Below are 25921 nucleotides of genomic sequence, written 5' to 3'. Positions count from 1 at the left end.
GGATTACAATTATGCGGCGTATATCTATTATTAAATCTGAGATTATTAAATTCTGTGTAACTCTGAGCCACCTTTCGAAATTGACAACGCTCTGCGAGTTCTAATGATAACGGTTTACAGGGAGAAATGATTATAGAGTAATTATGCAAATTAACAACTTGCACGCTGCGTATAAGATATCTATGAGGTTCTTTGTTTGTGAAATATACGCTCCATGCAAATATTAATTAATAGCACAGTTTGTAATTACTGTGATTATTATAAACTACTGTTGATACGTTCTATTTGTTAATACTTTCAGTCCATTTGATGTCGATACAAACCATAATTCGTCCAATAATTATCGCTGTTCTAAATGTCACTCACACGTTGCAACCTTGCAATAAAATTTTATTCTATAATATAAAACGTTTTCCACGCAATAATATTATTGATAAAAATATTAATTTTCTGGCATTAACATATTGTTATTAATAATAAATATCGGTTGTATTTATATGTATAAATATCATACATATAAATAGCACTTATTCGTATTTATATGTATATACACTGAGAAAAAAAAATTGCTGTTTCAAAAAATATTAGTTGATTCAACTAAATGTAGCAGTCACGGGTGAATTGTCAAGTAAATATTTGTTAATTCAACCAAATATTTATTAATTCAAACAAATAACATGTTTTAAATTACAAGAATTTGTTAAATATATAAATATTTGAACTAAATAATCATTACGAACTAAACGCATTTAGTCAAGTTAACTTTTTTCTCAGTGTATATAAATACAAATTCTTTAGATTTTGATTAGGTTCTCAAGATACTAGTAGTATCACACACACGCATATTATCAAATTTATAATCAATTTAATTGTAATATTATTTCAGTTTCAGTTTATATCTGATTGCGTTTCAAATCCGATAGTAAGCGGCGTGCAATTTATATAACTGAAAGATTATTTAGAATTTATATACATATATAAAAATATTATTTATTAATAGGAATAAAAATCTGGCCCTTTCCTTGCTTATTTGATTTATCCATATAGTGGTCTAGATTATCTTATTATTGTAAATAGCATATGTATAAGTATATTCGGTTGTGTAATGCTTATAGTTGCTGATCAGTAGAGTACATTGAATATTATAGTTTGTAACTCATTAACACATAACATTACTAGGTTGATTATCACTCGGCTAATTGCCAACTTTACTCATTAGCCGTTTGATTTTTATTCTTCACTTGAGATAAGATTATCTATAACGCTACCGCGCAACGTGAATTATCATCCTCGCGGGAAGAGAAATTAATAAGCAAAAGCCTTCGTGCGGTTGTAGCATGCTGTTATCTGACGAATTATTTAATAGTCTCGCGGGGTGAAACATGCGAACAACTTTTCTCGTATCTTCTTAATTGGACGATGCGATTTTTTCGCAACAAAGTTGCATCTTTGTTCTACACGCGTAACGTTTCACTCAATACAAAAAATAACTCGAGATTGTTCGATTTTCAAATAATAGAAATAATTTTCTATATGATACATTTATGGAAGCCGAGAGTTTAAAAATATTTAGGTTTCGAAAATATTTCAATGTTAAAATTATTTTATATTAATGCAAAATTATTTGTTGTCTCCGAATAGAGAAACAATTAAAGCTTTGTTTCGAATCTAAGATACTTGATTGACGTCACAGTTGCCACGGAAAGGTCGTACCATCTGCGCTAGTCTCGTAACTTCTTCCCTTCGAGAACTGCACTCAAAGGAAACTTGAGTCGATTTATCAAGTATTTCATCGGGTTAAAGAAAAGATACGTCGAGTCCGAAAACTTTTCACCTGCATCTTGTCGATTCGTTTACATTTTTCATCAATTCTCGTGTGACTTACGTTACAACAGTAACTCGCTTTTCCACGTGCTGTCTGTGTATCGAATTCTGCAAGTTTCTTTGCAATGTTCGCTGTAAAAAGAAGAAGAGACATAAGCAGGTTTTTGGAATAGCGGGCAAAGGAAGGCTTGTCCTTGAATTTTCGCTTCTTCCGGTGGTATTGCTCTCAATCTTCAATATTTTATAACGTCAAATAGGCCGGAAGACTAGGCTGCATTCCTGCCATTTGAATCAATATTACGGTAGTAGGAACTTTTACTGTAATATTGAGAGAAACGGCAGGAAAGCAGACGCAGCACAAAGATATCTGAAGTCTTCGGGGATCTTCTTTGAAAATTGGCACGGTTCCTATCTTTCTCTTGTACTTTCGCCGATGTCTATATTCATGTACAAAGATCTCTTTATATTTTAAATGCTTATCTTGTCAGTTGCAAAATTTAATTTGTGCTGCAGCATTAGTTTGATACAACTTTAGCTGTTCGTTAATTAATTGTTCGTTATTACATAAGACTGATAATCATTCATTTATCTTGTGTTAATGAGATAATGCTTAGTATATTCGATTAGGTTTTTTTATTTAATGTCAATTTAACAACAAAAAATTAACAATAAAAGAGCGTTACGAGTCAACGCAATAAACAGTGTGCAATTATTTATTTAAAAAATTCTTTGATATGGTTTAACGATATATAAATTTAATTAAAGTTCATTTATTGATCTACTAAACACCGTATAAATTGAAAGTCGTAAAACATTCCTAATAAGGGCATTTCGATTCCAATGAGCCATTTCAGCAAACTAAATCTTGATAATTATATTAAAAAATTGAAAATTCAATAGATTCATATCTTTATTTAATATAATTTAATATTAATTTATTATATAAAACTCTTAACTGCAGTTATGAAAACCACACCTAAATTCTAAAGTCCTGTTTAAAGTGTAGAATGCAAGTAAACCTTTGCCTTACGGTGATTGGAAGAAGGTTCGAAGTTTTTCTTACCTATAATTTAGAACGTCATTGTACCAATCGTATAGATTGTATAATCGTTAAAAAATTTTCGCTTTAGGTCCAAATAACCCGTTGCTCCAGATTTAATAAAATAATGTTATTTATATACTTCAACTTAAATGTTAAAAAATATTTTAATATTTTATATATATTATATGTATTCTCTATGTACATAAAGAAAGATTAAATATTCAGCAAAGAAATACGTAATACGTTCGAGGAGAAAGACTGACTGATGCACGAGAATCACTAATACCCAAACGATCACTCAACGTTGAACAAATTGTAAGTCGACTAACACAATCGCGAAGTCTGACAAATGTAAAATCCGTGCGAATGTCACTTAACTGGAAGTGAGAATTTACGAGAGACACGCAATCGATTTACCAAGTGGAAATCCATCCGTCGCGTCGTGGCGATCGATGGAATTTTGCGTTCGAGGTAACATCGATTCATAGAAATCAACGAACTTTTCACAGCGATTCTCGGAAGTTATCGGTGCATCTTTCTAAGAGCAAAGGACGAGGATGCTATTTTTCTATCTTTTTCTCTATTAAATCCTTTCGTGCCCTGGATACTGACTCGCACAAAAATCGATAGAAAATTAAGGGAGGAAAAAGGGGGAAAGAGGAAGGAGGAAGGACATTTTGCTCATAAACATAACTTTCGAATAAACGTTGAACGAATGGACTTTTGTCACGGAACCAGATGATTCTCGATAAAACAGGAAAATAATGAATAGCTCGAAACACAATACTCTCTTTTGTACAATGTCACAAAATTACAGTGTCTCGCCGATTTAGAGATATACGCTCGTATTCCTTATCGCAGAAATTGCATAATATTATTCACGTCGTGATTAAATGCAAGCGCATTAATTAGTACCGGTTTCATCTGTGTTATATCGGGAGATGAAATTGCTTCGAAACGTCATGGAGTATTGATAAAGACAGTCGTACGGAAAAGCATGTGACTGCTACCTCCTAATTGAATATTATCGACGGTGAAGGAGATTGCTACACGACAGGTTGTCGGCTGCAACAATACGCTTGGCGCTGGCTCGTAAAGTTACGCGCGCGCACATGGATGAGTAAGCAGCTTATATGTGAACTTACAGCAAATTTAACGAGTTAGTTTAACCATTGTATGTATACGTTTCTGTCTTGTATCTATCTTGTATAAACGATCGAAATGCTTTCATAATTCATCAGCGCTTTCTTTCACTAATATTGGAGAATTTATCAAAATGCTTCCATGTAATTTCGTGGAAGGTTTTTATAATTTTACTTGATATATATATAGTTGGATTTCAAAATCTCCTATAATAACAAAACTTGCTTTAAGTAACAAAAATGGTAAACTATTTTTTGTCAATGTATTCTTCGTTCTTAGCACATTACTTAGGTAATTTGTCAAGTAATAATTAATAAAATACTAAATAATTGTCAAATAATACATTAGTAATAAAAACTGTAGTAAGTAGATAATAAGAAAATACATATTCTATAATAAATTAGAAAATTTTTCTTTTGTTTGTTCTTATCTGACTGTTGTATTATTATATTTATTATAAAAGGTTATAGAAATTTTATATATCAATTAAACTAAAAAAACATTGTGATGTATTAAAGATCCTATTCTTTTCAGAAATCTGTTAAAACAAAAAGTTTTTTGTCATAATAAAAACTTTAATACATATAATAATGCTACAAATAATTATGCATTGCATATAAATACATGTATCATGATAAAAAGCTTTTTTATCATAATAAAATATACAATTAACTCTGTAGTTAACTAAAATCATAATAATCGTCAATTTAATTTATGTTATGCAACAATGTATTTTCCATAATTATTGTCCGCTTTTATACGTTTGTCATAAGGATTGGACAAAGTTATAGTTTGCATTTTAGAAATAACTATCGTTACGAAACCACGTTGCATCAAAGTTACAAATCTTTGTTACATAGCTGCGTGTCAAATGCAGAGCTAAACTGTTAATGTATGCGAGCGCTACATCTTCTCAATTTCTGTTTTACTCAACCTTTGCTTCTGTATAATCATTAATGAATTGTATATTCAAGCAACCACAATATTTTAATTAGAATTACGTAGGAAGATCTTTCTTCCTTATTTTCGAGAGAGCTTTGTCTTATCGACGCTTTTATTATCGTTTCGGTAAAGTTTCGATAAAATGTTAACATAATGTCGAGTATCATGTAGCTATTATCGCTCGTTTTTAAAGAAAATTGATTTTGCGCTCGTGTGCCAGTAACAGTATACTGATTGCGCCTGTATATTTTCTAGAGGCTAAGTCTCATATTTTCTCCATGCACGTTAAATATATCGTTTTACGACTTTTCCAAGTATTTTCGTGCTAGCAACGCATATCACGTTTGCATTCGATAGTTAGGAAGCTTATCCTGGTTTCACAAAACCGCCTACCTATTTTCTATAAAAGCGAATGTAAAATAAAAGAAATAGGTCGGACATAACGATTGTGCCGGACAAAGCAAAATTGAGATTACTGATTCTGTTCGATAAGTGCAAAGAGATCAGTTTCATAGGAAATCTACATTGTGTAGTAAATTATGTATTGACGCAATATATGAACAAATTGATATAAAAATTATTGACATGAATTTGATGTAAATTTAATTCCACAATTGAGTTTGATTCAAATTGATATACGAAGAAAGATATAATTACGTAAACAAAGTAGCTATATTTCCAATAGTGCAAGAAAAAGCGATAAAATCGATGCGCAATATCGCAGATAATGTTCTCCTATGCGATTATCTGTTTTCCGATGTGATAATTAATGACCTGTTATCGGTGAGTACAGTAGTTACGCTCGAAAACACCTATACATTAGCAATCGACGGAGATCATACTATTCTAAGGATATAGAAGATAACGTTATAATGTAGTACCGTGCGCTACATTGCAAGAGAATCGATCTATATAATATGATATTAAAATATAACGTTAAATTTACATAAATGTCCAGAACTGTAATAGAATCACGATAAATAATGAGAGTTGTTAAATGTATATTTTCAATAAAATAGTTTTTCCGCTAATTGTCTTTCATATTGATTTTCAAATAAATATAATTTTCTGTTAGAATAAAAAAATTTTCGAACAAATCATATGAGCCTTTCTTACTATTTGTTATAACTAAATTGTCTATAATTTTATATTGTTAGTTTTATATATATATATATATATATATATATGCGTGTTTTTTCTTTGTATATAATTCGATATTGGAACGATGGCGATTGCGGAAATTTTACGCCCCACTTCCCTGTCTCAGGATATCCACATTAACGTGAAGTCAGCGATAAAAGCGAGCGCGGGTCATAAGTTTATTAAGGGCGCTCGTAAAAGAGAAGTTTGAAAGATCGCGAAAGTATACAACTTACTCATAAAGATAATATATCTGGAAAAAAACCGTTTTTCCATTGAAAAGAAACTGGTGCACATAAAAAAATGTATAATGAGGAAGGCAATCTGTTTGTATCCAACATATTTATTCTGGAAAATGTCACAGCTTTCTCTCTTCTATCTCTCGGATTTCTTTTAACTCAAAATGATTTCGTTTCCATTGATTCGTCAACGAAAATACAACGATTTAATTTGGTCAATAAATTAGAATCTCTGATATCTTACGGAGTGAAAATGTCGCCCTTTTGATTATAAATATAGTATGATAATGGAACTTATAAATAATGATAATTATTTCGCTTTACTTATATTATTTTTAAATTTATTTATATTTATACTTAACTCTCATAAAGTTTATATAAATATGTTTAAGAGCTACATATTATATTTGTAGAAATGAAAAAAATTATAATAGTTTTTGTAACATGATATACTATATCAAAATGTTTTTGAGATCAACTTTTGTAATCATGAGTGAGCAATGAGAATAATTTACGAATACATAACATTTTCATAGTTCTTTATGACTCTGAAATTACATCAGATGATATTTTAAATCGAGATTACATTTATTATTACGTGCATGCAAAAATCTTTTATTATACACTTTAGACATTTCTTCTATACTTCTAAAGAATGTAATTTTTACCTTTCCATTCATTTACTAAACTTAGAATAATTTATCTTACGCATGATAAAATAAAAAATTCTTATATAATAGAAAGAGCGTATTTTATTTGCAATAATTTCTTATCAAACGTATTAAATAGATTAAAAAATATGTAACATTTTTTATTTTAAGTTAATATAATGTAATATTAATATATATGCATGTTATATTCTCATTTTGTAGTAAGATCAAGTATCTTACGAGCATGAGAGAGATGAGAATGAAACATGCATGATTTTTTATTTGTGGAAAATCATTCGAGTTAGGAAATGAAACAAGTTTTTCTATAAAGACAGATGTCGATGTAATAATATATTATACAAATATGAATATAGTCTCCTTCAATCCTCTGTCTTAAAGAATAGATACATAATGCATCGACACATATTAATGTGGACTATAAAAGAAGCATGAATAAATAAACGTAATCCGGATTAGCACTAACAGTTATCATAAAATTTAAAGCAGCACACGCGATTAATTAGTGAAGTAATTCGCGAATCAAATGTGTTTTAATTAAATCAGCTTTTATGAGAACTAATAATAACCTGTTTCGTATAACGAAATCAAGTAATTATTACTGCAATTGTGCATTATTATGACATTATGACACATTATTATAAAACATATTGAAAGATTATACACTGTTTTTTTCATGATATAACAACAGAGAGATTGGATGCTGAATTGGAAAATTCACTTTGAACCAGTAGCTAACATTAAAGCTCCGGGAATTTGAGTATGTACATAACATGTATACTGGATGGTTCATGTATATGTATGTGTACAAGTAAGCTATTTAATTTATAACTATAGCGGTAACTACAATCTTTGGTGGAAACGCGAGCGATTATGTCACATTCGTGCATGCAATGGCCAACGTTATATTATACTGATTTAATGTAATGATCGATGACCAGGGATAAGAGATATTTTGTAGGAATAGTCTTGAGGCTCTTAAAAGTTGTACTAAAAGTACTTTCTTTTTAAATATTTGTATACTTTACACACATCAATAAGCGACAAAAATATATAAGTATCACTATATTACACGTGCATGACATTATAGTCAATATCTTATACCACAGAATTGTAATTTAAAATTCCATTCTGCGTCATAGTATACTTTAAGCGTCATTTAAATCTAAAATGTCATTGGCGACAATACCCCTAAAAGCAAAGTTATAAGTATCGTAATAAATTCTATTTTTACTGTTGCACATAGTTTAGATACACAAGCATAAGAGTCGTTAAGTTGAGTTTTATTATTAACCTACTTGTGTGTGCTTCATATAGTTAGGATAAAAGGTAACTGTAGAAGAATGTTAAAATAAAAATATTCAACAAAGCAAAAAAAAAGAAGGAAGAGAAGGAGAGTCAGAAGACAAATGATTAATAAAATTGCATATGACAGAATAATAAGGCTGCTTGCATATTAAGCTTTATGTTAGCCCTTTAATTTTAAGTTAGCTTAGACAGCAAAGCTGAAAGATTTGCATGCTCAACGTGAACGAGCGAACTATCTTTTATTTGATTAAGAACGTTTTCCACGAGTCAGCAATCTTTGTTCTCGTTATGTTTATCCGATAAGGATATACAAGTATGAGAGTATTCAACAATCATTGAAAAAGTAAATATAGTTACTACACGATAAATTACTGTGTAATTTAATTTGAATTACTACGAACAACATTAAATCTATAAAGAAGTAAGAGTATGGCAACATACTTTTAAAATAATAATATACATATGCGCGTAGGTGAAATATATTGACAGGCGACGTATGCGTGCGGTAACGTAATTTGCATGTGCAATTAAAATGCATAGAAGGGTCTTTTAAATTTTAATTAAATAGGTTCAGAGCGTTAAATTCGACGTTTAGAGTAGTGAATGGTATTATTGTCGTTGCTTTGTGATCGAATAAATTACGATATTTGCGTGATCCACACGTTTTCATAACGCTGCCTTCAATATTTTCCGATAAAAAATCAGTGAAAAAATAAAGAGGAGACTATTACACTGTTATATAGTAATTGTATACACCGTGGTAATAAGCTCAATATATATATTTCTACTAATATAAAATTTATAACATAATTTATAAAATTAAATTATATGCATAATATTTACAATAGATACCATACATTTTTAATGATTCTGGAATAAGTTCTTAGCTAATAAATGCCAATCATTTTTCTGTTATTAATTTTCATAAATTCAGCTAATATTAATTTTTCGCTATTCAACTGGTTTTGTTTTTTTATTTTCTTATGCATATATTATGTAGTTTTGTTGCGTAAATATATTATTATAATTAAAATATCTATTGAGAATTTTTTAAGATATGTATATACGCACACAATGCAATATTTGTTCAAAGCCCTATAAATCAAAGTTTGGACGGCTTTTATTTGTAATCAGTAAATGTTTCAAAAAATAATGTTCAATATATATTGGCATAAACTCTGAAATAAGGTGTTATATTTTCTGTTCTTTGTGAAGGTGATAATATAAAAAATTTCTAATAAATAAAATGACTTATGTAACTATTATTTCTTAATAAATGAATTGCCAAGATGATCCTCTCATGATAACTGTATAGTTTTTACACACACACACACACTTATTACATACATATATTAAAACAAATTCTAGATGTACAGTTTTAGCCATATAAACGTGAAGCTTCTCCACAAATTAACATAGTATATATCTTTTATATCTAACAAAAAATAAATTATTTTTATAATAATTTTATTTAATATTTGTTAGACTTTTTTTCTTTGACTTTTATTAAAGATGAAAGTAACATGGAATGACAATAATATTGCAAATTTATCTAAAATTCAAATAATATCAATATTATATAAAACTCATTGGCTAGAACATGTTTGAATTTGTTCATTTGTTTTAGATAAACTGACAATGTTGCATTTATCATATTAAGTATTTATGTTACTTTCATCCCTACTCTTTCCTACTGGATTTTTTAAGAAAATGCAATAAATTGAGGATGCTCTTACGGCCATGGCTGTATGTTACGATCTTTTTTTTCTTTTTAAAGACAAATAACAGATAAAATTACACGATATTATATTTATCTCATCAATCACTTTAAAATAAATTTTAGCTTACATTTTGAAAAAATATGTTAATGTCGCGATGACATGAGTTTTTTATGAACTTTTTTGCAACTAAACATAACGAGAAGATCACTGTGAAAAAGTCAAAGTCAAATCGAATGGATTTTCGATTTTATTTCACGCATCTTCTCAAAAACTGATGAACCTCGAAATATGTATGCCATATGATGCATCTACACTTCGATTAAAAGATTCGAAAAGAAAAGAGAGAAGTACATTTAGGATATCATGCTGCAGAACGCGCGGTATTCTATGAAAGCAATTGCTAAGAATTTGCGGTGCTTTTCAACGTTCAACTACGGCAAAACGCTCGATCACGATCGTGCAAAATTAATGGGCGTGGTGATACATGTCACACCATTGTAACTAGTAGATGCTATTTCGATTGGAAAAAGCCACTTACAAGCCTCAGATTGGAAGAAGTTTACGACAACTCTATGGCTGCTCTAGCGTGTAAAACTAACTGGAGAGTCTCACCGGAGTCTCTCACATCGAATCGGTTATCCCAGTCGAGTCGATAAGGGAGTCGCAATTACACAACTTTTACAATACTTCCGACCTAGTTTGTGTTTCCGTACAAAATCGTTTCGCACACGCTTTCCTGAATAGGATTCTAGATAACGATAAAGAGAATAATAAATGACGAATCTTCGACAAATTCTATCCTCTGCGTTTCATGTTATCACTCACTATTTTAATACCGCAAACTTTCGCATTACATCGTAGCTGTCACGTTATTTCACACGACGCTTTTATACTTCATAAAGATTTAAGTTTGGCAAATGCGATCGATTTTTATCAATGTAAAACATAACAAAGTTTCTTTCCAATTGTTGCGCATAACGATTCAATTTCTGGACATTATTCTTTGACGACTTCCAATGCTATCTTTCGATCTAAACTAGCTGGATTCATGTCATAAACAAGCTTCTATATATAATAAATAAAACTTATTATAATTGTGATGTCATTTTAAAAACTCGAGCACAGCCTAGATGTGAAATAAGATTTAAAGAAGGAATAGTTCAAGGAAAATGACTTCGTATCTCAGGAGACATTTGTCTGGTATATGTCGAGATTTGTCAGGCGGAAATTCTTTTGCGGAAGTCTCGTTTTAAGAAACGGCTGGTCGGAGTCGTTCGGATGATGATGCGCGCACCAGCAAAAAAAAGAGTGAAGCTCGATCTTGCGAAAGGTTGCAGAAGATTCCCTTCGATCGGTCCGACAATTCAATTATCCGAGCGATTGGATTTTCCGCGCCGTCCATCAGGAGTAAATTATTTCGTACTACAACGAACAACGAAGAGCTGTTGCATCCTATGGTGTTCAACGAATCATCTGACATCGTGGCACACGCAAGAATAAGCGTCGCTTGTGGCTGATGCATTTCTGAATCGCAATTCGGAGATACTTCGGAAAATCGGCATCGATATCGTGGAAGATTTATCAAAGCGAGACGAGGTCATCGAAGCTGTAGATAGATTTATATTCACATGCATCCGACCATCGTTCCGCCTCCGCCTCGTATCGGCCCGACCAGCGTGAGCTTTTATCGATCACGCGAAACAATCTCGTTGATTGTTCATTGAAATACAGTGATGAATTATTTTTGTGCAGTACCGCGATCTCCGGATCGATGTGATTCAGTTAAACATCGTATTGATTAAGCGTAGGTACGTAATCGTATAATATGTATAAATATAATTATGTATATAGCTTTATCTTAATTAAACATAATGAATTTTACAATCAATTTTACTTACTCTTGTCCGTTATATCTGTCAAGAATTTAGTCACAAAGAGAGGAAAAAAGAAAGTGCTTTGCTTTGGTGAGTAATTAAATGTAGATAATACTGTATAATATAAACATATCAGAAAATTTAAAACTTAAGAATGGCATGTTGTAAAATAAATTATGGGCTCGCGGATTATTAATGTAAATTAGATTTCAGATATTTAGGATATTTCCGAAGGGATTAGAGAGGGACTGAAGCGAGTTTAGAAAACTCGATCTTGATAGAATTTGTTAAAAGTTAGTATACGAGCATCGCGTAAAAATCGTTGTGCTTTCAAAGTTTAAGAGTTTTAACTTTCTGGTTTCTTGATCCAACTTACCTTATTTCATCAGAGAACATTATTCTTTTTGCAATATAATAATCAATATAAATAATGTAATGTTGTTTTACGAAAGAGAATACTATGTAATTAAAATCTATAAGCATCTTAATTATTATACTATTTATATCGTTTAATTATTTCTGTAATATTTTGTTTAAAATTGTTTTGTTTTAAGTTGTTACTCATACAATTTAAACTAAATTGCGTCCATGTATTCTGTTGTAACGTGTAGAATTAAAAAAAATCATATTGTACGCTGTATACAGAGGGCATATGTTTCACGAATAAAAAGGTAGTGTAATTTTTTACACATATATATCATGATGCAGCTCTGATTATGATTTAATAAGAATATCATTAATGTTAATTTCATTCAATTTCGTCTCGTGGATTAATAAAAAATAATCAACACACATTTGTTATACTTATACAATAAAAATTAGTATCTACAGAATATAATTACTTATTTCAATTTTAACATACCACGAGAAAGATTATTGGAAATTTCAGTAACGGAATGGCGATAGAAATGTAAAGATGTACATAAAATGTGCATATAAGGATAGAAGAAAGAAAAGAAAGAGACATGCGACTCACCAATGCCTGGGCGGCGCTCTGGTGCTGCAAGCAAGAAACATTCAGTTACAATCACAATAACGACAATCAGTTAATGTTTTTTAGCTAGCTCGTGATAATACTAACAAACAGTTCAACAGTAATGCGGTGCTTACGAAAGCTTGAACATTGACTGGTACACAGACAACATCGAAAAAATATGTAAAGTCGTAGAAGCCAACAGTCACAAATTACAACTCACACACATATCGAATTAAAAGATTATAATGATGACTCAGAGAAAATAAAAGATTTTGTGACTATCGACTCCTTCGATTACATATTTTTCTAAGTGTCATTCTTTTTTTACGACATGGCTGTACGTTGCAAGCTTACATAATGCGTAATTTTTCGTGTTGATAAGGTCGTATGTTATGTATTGCTGTTGATGCTTTGAATAATGTAACGATAAATCAATAATGTAATAATTTGATAAACTAGTTTCGTCTTTAACGTTTAAATTCGTTAAATGCGCAGTGGTCGATCTTGATCTTACAGTATTTTCGTCTAATTATATCTTTTAAGGAGTGTGCGTTTAATCAGTCGGCGTTTATTTAGAAGAAAAAAAGAAGAAATCTATTAGCTCTTCCCGTCTTTAAAATTGTCGAGGATTATTTCTTCAGGAGCATGCATTTTTCGCATATTTGCTTTTACTTATAAGAGTAGCACTAAAAGTGCTAATCTTACAGTGATTAAAATAAATAGTACTGATGAAATCTAAAGCTATCAATATCATGAGTGTAATTGCAATAGCTTTTGGTAAGCCGATTCTTTTATCATCTAACTCGCACGACTTCGTTTTATTTGCACGTACTCTTGAAAGCGTTGCGTGGATGTGTATGTATGTGTTCGCGCAGTTTGTATGTTACATAAAAATATTTGTTCGCGTAAGCACCGTGGTGCTGTCACAGGCAGACCACTGTAATTCGTTTAGAGATTTGGTGTTTTCCGCATGAAGGAAAAACCGAAAGTAGCATTTATCGCGAGTGGGAAAGCAGTGTGACATGCATAGTACGTATAAAATTTAACAAAAGCAAATGTTTTTTCAAAAAAGAAAAAGCGACACACGCTTGATTTGAAACGCGTCTTCAATTAAAGCCTGGGACGCAAAGCAATGTTGACCGATGTCAAATGATGCGAAAAACATCGAATTGACATTTAATTAAAGCACTTGCCTTGGAAGATGAATTTCACGCGGGCGTGAACGCGTAATAGCTTCAAGACAAGTTACTGTCACTTGGGGACATTGAAAAAGAGGTTTAAACGGAGGTAGTAAACAGCGATTGTCACATTATTAGAATAGAAAATGATATCACTCGTTAAACGACGCAAAGGACGTAAGATTACAAATTAATACTTGACATTTGACATTTGTTTCGATTATACATAATCATATTGTATAAACTCGCTATTTTCATTGTCGATCCCAATATCCATTTTTAACTCGCAGAGCTGCATTTAATTACGTTACAATAAAATTATTGTTTCTGACGTACTTCCATTATATCTTTTCAATTATGAAATACTCCTTCAAGCTTCTAATACGTGTCTAATATTAACAACGTTAATTGTTTATTAGCTTTTAGCAATAGGAAAATTAATTCTCTACATTTTAAGTACTTGAAAATATGCGAAAAATTTATATATATTTCAAAGATTATCAAATTACTACACGTAAAAAATAGTTTACGAATCATCACGATATAAGCAGTATGATAATGCGATATTAATCTCAGCGAAACTTAACTAATATTCATAAAGATGATTGCAAACGCTTTGTAATTAACGGAATGCCCATGAGAATAGAACGATAAGCGGTTTGCTGTCTTTTGTGAGAAGTCAAGCTGCATTAAATTCTCCTCCTCGGTATGTATTATAATGGCGCTCATTCACCATCGAGCTTTCTGCCATTTGCCAGCAGTGCTGCAGCGACAAGATTGAACGATCTAATATATTTAATTAGGAAACACCAAAGTTGTGGCGATACCGATTGTTGCGGTAATGCGTGGAATGACATTTTACGAGAATGTAATCTAAAATAACTTGAGCAGAGACAAACTAGTTTAACACAATTTAATTCAGAAACATCAAAGCATATTTCAGTAGCGGTAAATCACGACGAGTTACAATACAACGTGCCCTTAAGAACTGCGAATAGAGATAGCACGAAAAAGCGTAATAAAGAGAAAATGTCAGAAATGATAAAGTTCGGTACTTGCATTTTCTTTTGTAGAGCGGGCCTATTTAAGTAAATAATCCTTTGCCTTTCACTGTCGCCATCGGCAAACGAAAAGAAATATTATTATGTGTAATGCGAAAGTTTCAAAGTGATAATTCTCTCTGATTAATTTGTGGAATTCTTTAAAGTGGCTCGATCTCGAGGATAATCTCGAGTAAAATGAACGGCTGGATTGGAAACTCTTTGTGAGATCGATATGGTCATCAGTGTGAAAAATACGAAGAACAGACAACGAAGACTAAGAAAAACCAATAAAATTTCTTAACCGCATTTCTTTGCTAAATACCAAAATATCCTTCTTTCAAAATTGATAATTAATCGAGAATTATGATTATACATACACATTATGTATATAATTCGTTCTATGAAAATGCAATAAAAACTTCGAGCGAATATTTTATAATTTAATTAACACGTAAATGACTAAGTAAAATTCATTTGAATGAATTAAAATCGTGTCTGTTGAATCTTTATAGTTAAACGTATGTGCATAAAAAGTGTATGCTAAGATTAATGTGCCATCTTTAAATTCGTTTAGCGTAAGCCGAGAGAATACAGAATATATTAATTTTTTCACATTCAACTTAAAACTTATAAATAAAATACAAAGTGAAAGAAATGAATATACTAATCACTGCTAATAAAAATTTGATTAAACATTCTAAATGTGTACGCCAATTATTTATTTAATCTTTCTTAGTCAATTATTCTAAGTAATTAAATAAAAAGATATAATAATAGTGACAATATTTGAAATATTAGAAATATAGAACTTTTCTACACGTGAACATTTATACATTGAAATTGCGACACGAGCGTATTCTACACACGAGGATAATTACATATATAAGTTCTTAATGAGATTAGCCTTGTTAAAATTCTGACTCTCGTTAAAAAATCATTACGATTAAGCGCATTGCGCAAAATTACTTTCCGATTAAAAGTAAAAGAAAGGTGTGATAGTGATATTGACCTACATCACGCCTCACGGAGGCCGTATATGTATATGTGTCACTTCGGAAGTACATAGAATCATCACTTTATGGCTGGTGGAATTGCGTTCCAGTGATTCCAGTTGTAACAATTACCGGCAATCCACGATGAACTATTGTACAATTTAACACGACATGCTGCATGATCTGCAAGCCAACAATTTTCATTGTCTATATATTTTATCTTTTTCGAGACTCTTACCCTTTTCTAGGTCCAACAGAAATTCCCCTCGAGGACGGTCTAATTCTCAATTGTGGCAGGAATATTTTCTCTTCCCTTTTTTCTTCTTTACGAGACAAAGGAGCAGATTATGACGGAAGATTTACGACGGCAATTATGAGGTTGCGATCGCGAGCACATCGATCAGGTCGACCTATATCTATGCTGCGCTTACTTGAGGAATAACATTCCAAAAGCAGTTCAGTCTGAACATATGTATACTTCTGAGAGGGAGAATGTTTGCGTTTGCAAAGTACTTAAGTCGAGATGGTCGCATACATTTTAATCAACTATTGAACTTGCTGAAATTTTCATTCCACTGAATAAAGCTTTTAATACTTTAATACTTAAATCTTTTAATATTTATTTTAAAGCTCTAATGAAATCTAATGTCGTATTTAATATCGTAATGCACTCTACTGTACATGATTGCTGCTGACCGGCAGTACATACGCCACATCGGTGAAATAAATTCGTCCCGACTTTGGTCTTAAAGTTCAACGTCGAAAAGTCCAACTCACGTAATAAATATCAAGTACATTTAAATTATTAGAAAGTAAGGGAAGGAAATCTTTTCTTTCCGCCCGCATTTAAGAAACCTCGCGAGGCATATCAGTTTCCTGATTTGTGTGTGTGTATGTGTGTTGTACGTGTGGACAGAGAACTTGTGATTTTTCTCTAACAATCACGCCATTATTTTGCTATGGCCACGTTCCACTTAGCGCGACACTTACCCCAGCGATTACAGCTGACCCAGCGGCCGCCGAGTCTGCGGATTATTGTTCAATTTGCTCGGCGCCATCGTGCGACGAGGCCGCGCCCTCAATTTTCATATTTCCACCGTGAAAACTCCTGTCGTGTCACATTGTTCTTTACGACAAAAAATACTGACGGAATACGGGACCGTGATACTTCAACAGTGATTCCATATGGAAATCTACTGTCTCCATTACTAATAAGATTACTATATCGTTAAACATTAATTATGGTGAATTGCGGATCTCCTGGCTCATTATACCGCCTACCATTTCATAATCCGAGTCCTCAAATATTCATTAAGCTTAATGCCTACTAAGCAACTGCTATCTGGCGCACGTGATAAAATATATCAGCTGCCATAACACAGTTTGTATAATAACAATATTTAATAAGTATTATTCTTTCACTTTATAAAGTGGATATTCTGAATAGTAGAGCCATTTTGTATACAGTAAACACGCGAACATGTATATATGATGTTTGAATAATCTTTGAACCGGAGAGAGAACGACATTGTACTAAAAAAAGATTAAAGAAATATATACTCGACGGCAGAGTATACAAAGGAGGTACGTACTCGGTGTTCGGCAGAAAAGTAGGTCGAGGTTTTACAAGAAACCAATATGGTTGTTAATTATTATGCGCTATATGTAACAAAGGCACAGAACGACAGCGTCAGTAGTACTAATACTTCGAAAGTTACGTTTGTATTTGCATCAAGAATTGTAACTATAAAACATGCAAAAATAACACCGTTAAACGCTGTTCAATCAACATAAGTTGCTGACATAAGAATTTATGTTTGGTTAATGTTAAGTATTTGTGTATAAATAATTAACACATTGACACAACAATTACCGTTATTTGTCGTTTAAATGCAAAATTGCAGCGGGATAGAGATGAGATGTGGTAAGAGACGCGATAATAAAAAAAGCTATGCTTAGTTGCGCGCGCATAACGCGTTAATAATTAAATCGATGTGCTCATTTACTATATTTACAAACTCGTAATCCGTTACGCTGCAATAACCGATTAAACAAAAAGAACGCGCGATTTATCGTGTACGATACATTATATGCATTTCAAAAGTGAATTCCTGAAATTGAAAATTTCAGCATATTTTATTAAATGTCTTCAATAAAATTAAACGCTGTTGAAATTGCTTTTATTCATACACCATTATATATATTTATTTATAAAAATTAATATTTTTCGAAAATTAAAATGTCAAACCTAGATAATGACAAAGTATTTTAATAACTTCGTTATATATCTAAAAGATAAGGAAATATCGATATAGAGTTTATTCTAAACTTTATTCGATAAAATGTTGTATAATAAAATTTCAGATTCGTTGTGTAAGAATAAAAAGGTAGTTCAAGTATTTAATAAGCAAGCAAATTTCTACATATTTTTAAATCTTTCAATCGAAAGTCATTGGCTAAAACAACTTTTATGCTTGATAATTAAGTGATATAGAAAGTCAATTCTTTGGTGCTGTTCTTGGATCATCCTCGCTTATCTTTTAATACTTAAAAAACTTGCTAAATGTCAGCTATCATTATTGTTTATTTTTCGACGCACTTATTTATTTCAGTACGTTTATGACAACGATGAATACCTGTGAACACGTTTTATTTTACAATATTTCGAGAAAGTACATATAGTGCTAAAACGTTTACGACTAATGTACCTACGTCCACACCCGAATTTAACGCTTACGGTGTCGCAACGTGCTCAGCGTTTCAGGCACAGCTGTAAAATATCCGAGGGTCGCTCAAGTTGATGACTAAATTTATGCTATCTCGCCCGTAAATTTTTTCCTATCCACCCACCGGCGCATTATATAATGCTTTCCCGCGTGTATATAGAATCCTGTCAACCGTTATAATTCAGTGAGAGGAAAGAGCAAAGCGGACTGAAACACCGACGGCTGTATACGGGTATGTTCGCCGATACTAGAAGCGTGTGGAAGAGCCTCTATCGAATCGATTCGACGATAGGTGGAGAGGGCCTCAGTGCACTGCAATGCCGTAACTCCATCGAGTGAGATTTCAGGAGTCAAAAAGAAGGGGATGGTATCCTTTTTTTGCAAGGTTGAATAAATGGAGACGTGGATAAATCACTGGAAGGACCATCATCGTGACCAGCGGACGCTAATCCGATGAAGTTATTAGATTTCGTGTTCATATAAAATCTTTCGCGGCAACGTAGAATTTAAAATACTTCGAATATTCCAGCTCCATGATGGTCGTATTAATTAAGCTTTTAATCATTCTATTGCTAACCGCTGTCTCTCTTATATATTTCGCACGAGTTTAGATACGGCGTTATTCTGTAGAAAGAACATAAGACTAATAACCGCCAATTAAAAAGTTCAATTGGATACGCACAACTGGTACGATTGCACGTGTACAACTCCATCTTGTCTGCATGGTATCTATTTTTATAAAACCGGTGACATATCGTTGAAACTTTTTTGTGCAAGATGAGTCAAGGCTATAATTATATCAATGCTTTTGTTATCAATCTCATAGAAATGATTACGCGCGTGTATATTGAAGACTATCAGCATAAAAATAATTTACATTGATACGAATTTATTATATAATTATGGATGTTTATGACCATAGATATAATTCTTATCGTATCCTTTAATCTCGATTTAATTACCATGATACTGATATTACACGCAAAATTAGTTTAATAAACTTGATATTAATAGATACAACGTTACCAGCGTCTAATTATAATCTCGGACGCACGTTCACCGTACGGTAGGAAAAAAGGAACTTTTGAGCGAGTCGAGATAGTAACACTTTGCACGCAAGGTGTTAAACACCGTGTTAACCGTAATGTGCATATAGAATGTGAGACACTGATTAACTGTGTAACGTTATCTCATTGTTACATGTATCAGTATTAATATTTTGATCACGTTAATTTGTTTCAAACGGTATAAAGTTTTTAGAATTTACGTGAGTAAACATATACAATGAAATTATGAATTAATAATGCGATTCTGTGATCACTGAACTTCGTCGTTCAATATTATAATATATTTAGGATAGCTTACGGAAAATGTTATTAAATATCAGCTAATAATGTTTGTGTATGTAACGTGTGTGATATCAAGATTAGTTATAAATATTTCACACACTGTAATTGTTTAGGCGCCATTTAAAATACTATATGTGTGTTGTATTGTTTTGTGTGTTATGTGTTGTGTGTGTGTGTGTGTGTGTGTGTGTGTGTGTTTGTGTGTGCGTGTTATTGCAATAAATCTAATGCGGGCAATTTCGGAAATACTTCAATCATTTGTCAGTCGGATGCAATTATGCAGTTATCGCGCTCTAACTGCGGTCTTTTAATAATCACCAGTCAGTGTCAGTAAGAGAGATATACTTCGCACTCTCGGTATTTCGCGTGATTGACAGCAGCATATTTCCATACTTCGAAATATTATAGCGGCACTGAGAGCGGAAAATAATATAAATCTATAAAATTAAAAAGAAACAGTCCTATTGATCGATATCGCGTCAATACTACTTTCAAAGAAGTTTTGTATTCTTATTTTCTATGATAACACACACAAACGATCATTGCCATGTGTAGGAATAAAAGATAAATTTCAGTTAAGCCTTCCCAAGTGTCAGTGCAAACGACACCGGAGGGAGACGAATAAAGGTAAAACAGATTTCGCGTCTCACTTCGAAGAAGCGGATTACGTATTTCCGCGGACTGCGACATTTTCCCGGTATTTTAAATTTAACTTAGACGGTTTAAAGCTATTTTATTATTCATTAAGGTGACGATTTCAGCTATGAGTTAAATCCTAATTATGGGTCAAACTTGCAAAATTAAATGTTTTAGAGATATACATATATTAACAAAGTTATGGAAAACTTTTTTGCGTTTTTGAATTTTTTATAAAATTAATTATTGTATAAAATTACTTTCTTAATCATTGCTAATATTTAATAAAAAAAAGCGGATTATTTTTATATAATTCCTTGAAATTATGATACTCTTACAGTAAAAATTGCATATTTAATATATCATTATATATGCTCAAACAATATAAATTTCGACGTTATTGATATAAATAATTTTACATTAAAGAAGTTTTACACAAAATAATCTGTCGACTCACAATTGTGATTTACATATACCTAAACATTTTAAAATATTTTTCAAAAATTTGGAGTTTATTCAATACCGATAAAATAATTTCTCTTTAAAAATGTAATATTTATATTAGTATTAATTTTCGAATGTTTGATTGTTACATAGATTAATGAAAATAACTTTAACCTTAAATAACCCCACAATGGAGACAATCACTTTACACATTTTTATTACCTATATGTATTTCCTATATACATTATATCTAAAAATTATTCCATTATGTATATTATATACTTGAACTTTAAAAGAAAACATTTCAGCATCAATGAAAGTTACGTATGTAGTTCGATATCTCATACAGACGGCACGCGCATTTTAACATTTAAAATGTAACATAGACTCTTTAGAGAGAGGGAGTAACAATTACAATTCATCTCATTCGTCCTTTTAAATGGGCTTCGTGTCTTTTATATATATATACATATATATATATAATATACGCGCAAATATGAATGTGTGATTGTTAAAATTCCATAAATAACATTTCTTTTTCTATCGCAGATATTTTTTATGTACGGAATAATTATATTAAATAATGTAAAAATTGTAGAAATTTTGAATAACATAAATCAATCAAAAGGAAACAAACATCAGAAATTCGTTGGAAACTGGCAACAAAAATTAATATAACGTCAACTGATTATGCACATGTTTCTAGCGTACAAATATATATTATAAACTTGTATATATAAACTTTTCTCGCTTGTTATTTAGTAATATATCTAACTTTTTTATAACTGTACCATATTCTGAACAGAGAAATAGAGAAAAATTTTTCAAAGTACATTTTAAAAGGAGCAAAGTTTCTCTTGAATTCTTATTGTCCCGTAACTATAAAGAAAGAGATCCATAAAGTTTCATTTTACACTACACAAATATTAAAGACAGATCTCTTTTTACTTTATGTAAAATTTTCAAAGTTTACATAAAATTAACCTCATATATAATTTTAAAATATAAGAAAAACTTTAATTTTATGAATATTAGAATTAAAAAATGTTACACATATGTGAGTCGTATTTCAACATTATTTCAAAATTATCAATCCATTATTACAATTTAGAGAAATCAATCCTGCAGCCGAAACATGATTACGTATGCAATATGCGATTTCATCTCATTAATAATTTATCCATAAGAATATATACAACAAATTTTGTACATTTATGTGGTCGTAATAAATAATATTCCTTATTTTTTAAAAAAACTTTTATAATCTGATTCTCATTCGCCCTTTAAACTCTTAGTTATTATTTTATACTGAAAGTCCTGTACTTTTGTTAATTTAATTCAGAAAAATGCTATATAATTTATGTCAGTAAAGTTTAACACATTTTTCCTATACGTTGCATCAAAGACTTTCTTTCGGAATCGTCATTATCATGAAGATCCTTTCTATCGCGAATTTTTCCTTCACTTCAGCAGCCTGCTTCTTTTTCGTGTACATGATTCGAAATCGATTGGCACAAAAACGCACTCTGTCCCCGAAGCGTTGGCTTGAAAGATTCTCAATCATTTGGTTTTGCGAGCGAATCGATCGCCAATGGTCATTACGAAAGCGTAGGACTATTCATTTACACACCGACATCTTGGAAATACGCCGATCCGATAGACTAAAGTTTCGTCTTCAGCATAAATTGGAGATTACATAACGATTCTCAATCAATAGCTGATAACCTCGTGAGATTAAAAAAAAAACCACGTTTAATTCTGATAACACAATCAACGACTCAGAATATAACAAAACTCACGCTGTGATACACGCGTTGACGTCCACTATGCGAGTTATTACGCTAGTACTGAATATTGTCACAACAGCTAGTTTTCCTATAATGTAAAGTTTCTACGTTTGTATAAAGTCCGGGGGCGCGTTATTGTTACGCCTTTGTATACCGCGGTAAGGCACTCTTTCGCGACAGGTCAAAGAAACTTCAACGTAGAGAAGCTCACAGTGCTTATGACGTCTCTGACGACCTTGAGTACGACTTTTCCTCCGCTCATGAATCGTGCTTCTCTGTATGAGGCACCATTACCAGAATAAACATTAGTCAGCGCGCTCGATTCACGCGCAAAGATGATCAAAATCCAATCGGTTGAAGGTTCGTCCCGAACAAACTTTATCTTTCTGAAGAGTACATAAATCTTCCGATAATCTAATGTTTATAATTTGAATAAGAACCATTTGTATCGCTACCATTTGACATCATATGTAGTTTAGATCACAGATAAAAGAAATAAAATATTTTTTGCAAAATTAAGTAGAGTAAAAGAATTTGCGTTTATAATCGTGTGTAAATTCTATAAATAATAAGAAAAAAAACGGTGTTTTGAGAAAAGTGTTAGTGCGACAATCGATATATCTCGATATCTGTCCCTTGGCCTACATGGGAAGGGTAAGCAGGTCATGTGTCTTGAACTATGATTGATGCCATTCAGAATGCGCTCGGGACTATCAGTTTTATTCAAATATTAATTTTTTCTCGAAAAGTTGCGCTTGTAAAGTGCCAAGTTTGTGCAAAGCCGACTAATACTTATAATATATCTCTCATACATCCTTACAGAATGTTGTTAAAAATGTGCAATCTGTAATTTAAGATTTATCGTATCATTCGTAAATTTTAAATTCGGTACGTCAAGTTATCACTTTAACCGTAAAATAGAACATACGAAAGAGAAATTCGCTATCGGAGCTAAATCAAACGCAGTTTGATCATCCATTTGTCATACAAGTTCCGTGATTTGGTCAAGGTCGCGTCTCTTGACCACACTGTGTTCAAGGTTCATCGGTTGATCTCATCTTGAAATGTAAAATGAAAAAACTGCAAGGAAAGGAAGTAAACGTGGCAATGTCCGTCCACGAGACAAAACACCGCCCACGAGCAGTCGTGCGAGTAGGTGAAGTCACGCGACGCTATGCTCCTCCATGAAATATAAAGTCACGGTAGAGAAAGAGCGTAAGAAGTAAAGGGGTGAGTTGTGCAAGTATATATATACATAAACGGGTAGAAAAGGATGAAGAAAGAAAGAGAGAGAGAGGAAAAGAAAAAAAACTAAGAGAAAGTATAGAGATAGGCGTATATAGTAGAGGGAGATAGACGGATAGATAGCTGGAGAGGGAAAGCGCGTGTAGACAAAGAGGCGGCGGGGTACAGCAGTAACATGTATCTATACGAAAGAGTTAATGGATAGAAAGAGATGACGCGATATAGAGGATGGAGTGAAAAAGGAATCATAGAACAAGACAGACTGATCGATCGGTATAAAAGTAGACAAAGACAGGGTCAGACGTTTTCCTAGATCGCGAATGTATAACAGTTCGCGTATACATTCCGTACATACCGAGGGCATCAGCTGATCGGTAGACCTGACCCGGGTCACCTTGTTCCTGTAGAGTACCCTTTTGACCATTTTCTCCATTGGCTGGTTCCACTTCATGAAGCTCACATATCCCAAATAGAATCCAAATAGCACAAGTGCCTCATACCAGTATATATAACTATCGCGGAAGAAGTAGATCAGGGTGAGTAGACTGGCGCTATAGAAAGTGCAGTCGCGAAATAGAGGCCACCATGTGAGCGATAGCACGGTACGCGAGAATATAGCGCACATGCCGATCACGAAAAGGATGTTGAAGACGGCGGAGCCGACGATAGTGCCGATACCGACATCGTCGAACGACACGAACACGCCTATGATCGATGTGAAGAGTTCGGGCGCCGATCCACCGGCCGCCATGAAAGTAGCACCGGCCACATCGTCGGCGATATCGAGCTTCTCGATAATCACGTCTAACGACGGTACGAAGAACTCGTCGCAGACGATTGCTAACGCGACGAACATGTACACCACGCCAAGTATATGAAGTATCACGGCGCCGCGGCGTCGTTGATCATTCGTGAACAGATCTTCGGGGAAGAGCGGCCTCTTGACGTCTGTATTGTTATCGTTAGTCCTATTATGCCCGTCAAGACCCGCACCGTTGTTTTTGCTATCGTACACTTGCACGCTGGTACCGTTACTCAGCCGTATTAGGACGGGCATGGCTGTGCTACTCGTGGTGGTATGAAATGTGATCGGATTGTTTGGCGCCGGTCTGTGCCCCGAAGACGACGAGGGTCCCATCGCGAAGGCTAAAACCGCGGAGAGCAGAGTGATCAACGCCAATCGGCGCCTCCGCCTCCAACATGTACGCCGATCACCGCCCGTCACGATCATCGTCGTCGTCGGCGGTGGTGCTGCTGTTGGTGGTTCGCACCTTCGAGGACGTTCGCCGTCGTTAGCGAGGCCTCCGTCCTCCTCCTCCTCCTTCGCCACCTTCTTCTTCTTCTTCTTCTCCGTCCTCCTCGGCGTCCTCCACCCTCTCCTTGGCCCCCTCCGCCGCCAGCACCACCTCCGACTTCTCCACCACCTTCTTCTACGTGTCGTATCGTGTCGCGCCGCGGAGGGTGTACGACAGGAGAGCCGTACTAAGGCTGGGTCATGCTGGAGCGGCGATGAGGAGCGGCCTCCTTGCCGATGCCTCCCTCTGGATGGACCTACCTGCGTGTGACCGCGGTAGTCGATCCTCCACCAGCTCGTTTTCCTTCTCTCCGTTTCTCACACTGCGTCCTCCTCTTTCTCGTTGCTAT

General features: G+C 33.1%; 1 protein-coding gene across 3 annotated transcripts in view; it reads right to left on the bottom strand.

Annotated features, from left to right (window-relative positions):
* Nckx30C (solute carrier family 24 member Nckx30C) overlaps window positions 1–25915 on the bottom strand; it is a 61203-nt gene extending 35288 nt beyond the window's left edge. For all 3 annotated transcript variants that reach the window (XM_018520668.1, XM_018520670.1, XM_018520669.1), the window contains exons 1-2: window positions 24633–25915; window positions 12878–12901 (exon numbers count right to left, since the gene is read on the bottom strand). In XM_018520668.1, the coding sequence (XP_018376170.1) occupies window positions 12878–12901; window positions 24633–25508 (900 nt within the window). In that variant the 5' untranslated portion in view covers window positions 25509–25915. The remainder of the gene's footprint in view (window positions 1–12877; window positions 12902–24632) is intronic.
* Window positions 25916–25921: the final 6 nt, after the last annotated feature.

Source organism: Trachymyrmex cornetzi, unplaced genomic scaffold, assembly GCF_001594075.2.
Source record: "Trachymyrmex cornetzi isolate Tcor2-1 unplaced genomic scaffold, Tcor1.1 scaffold92, whole genome shotgun sequence".
In the NCBI taxonomy this organism is placed as follows: domain Eukaryota; kingdom Metazoa; phylum Arthropoda; class Insecta; order Hymenoptera; family Formicidae; genus Trachymyrmex; species Trachymyrmex cornetzi.
This window is presented reverse-complemented; position numbering and strand designations above follow the sequence as displayed.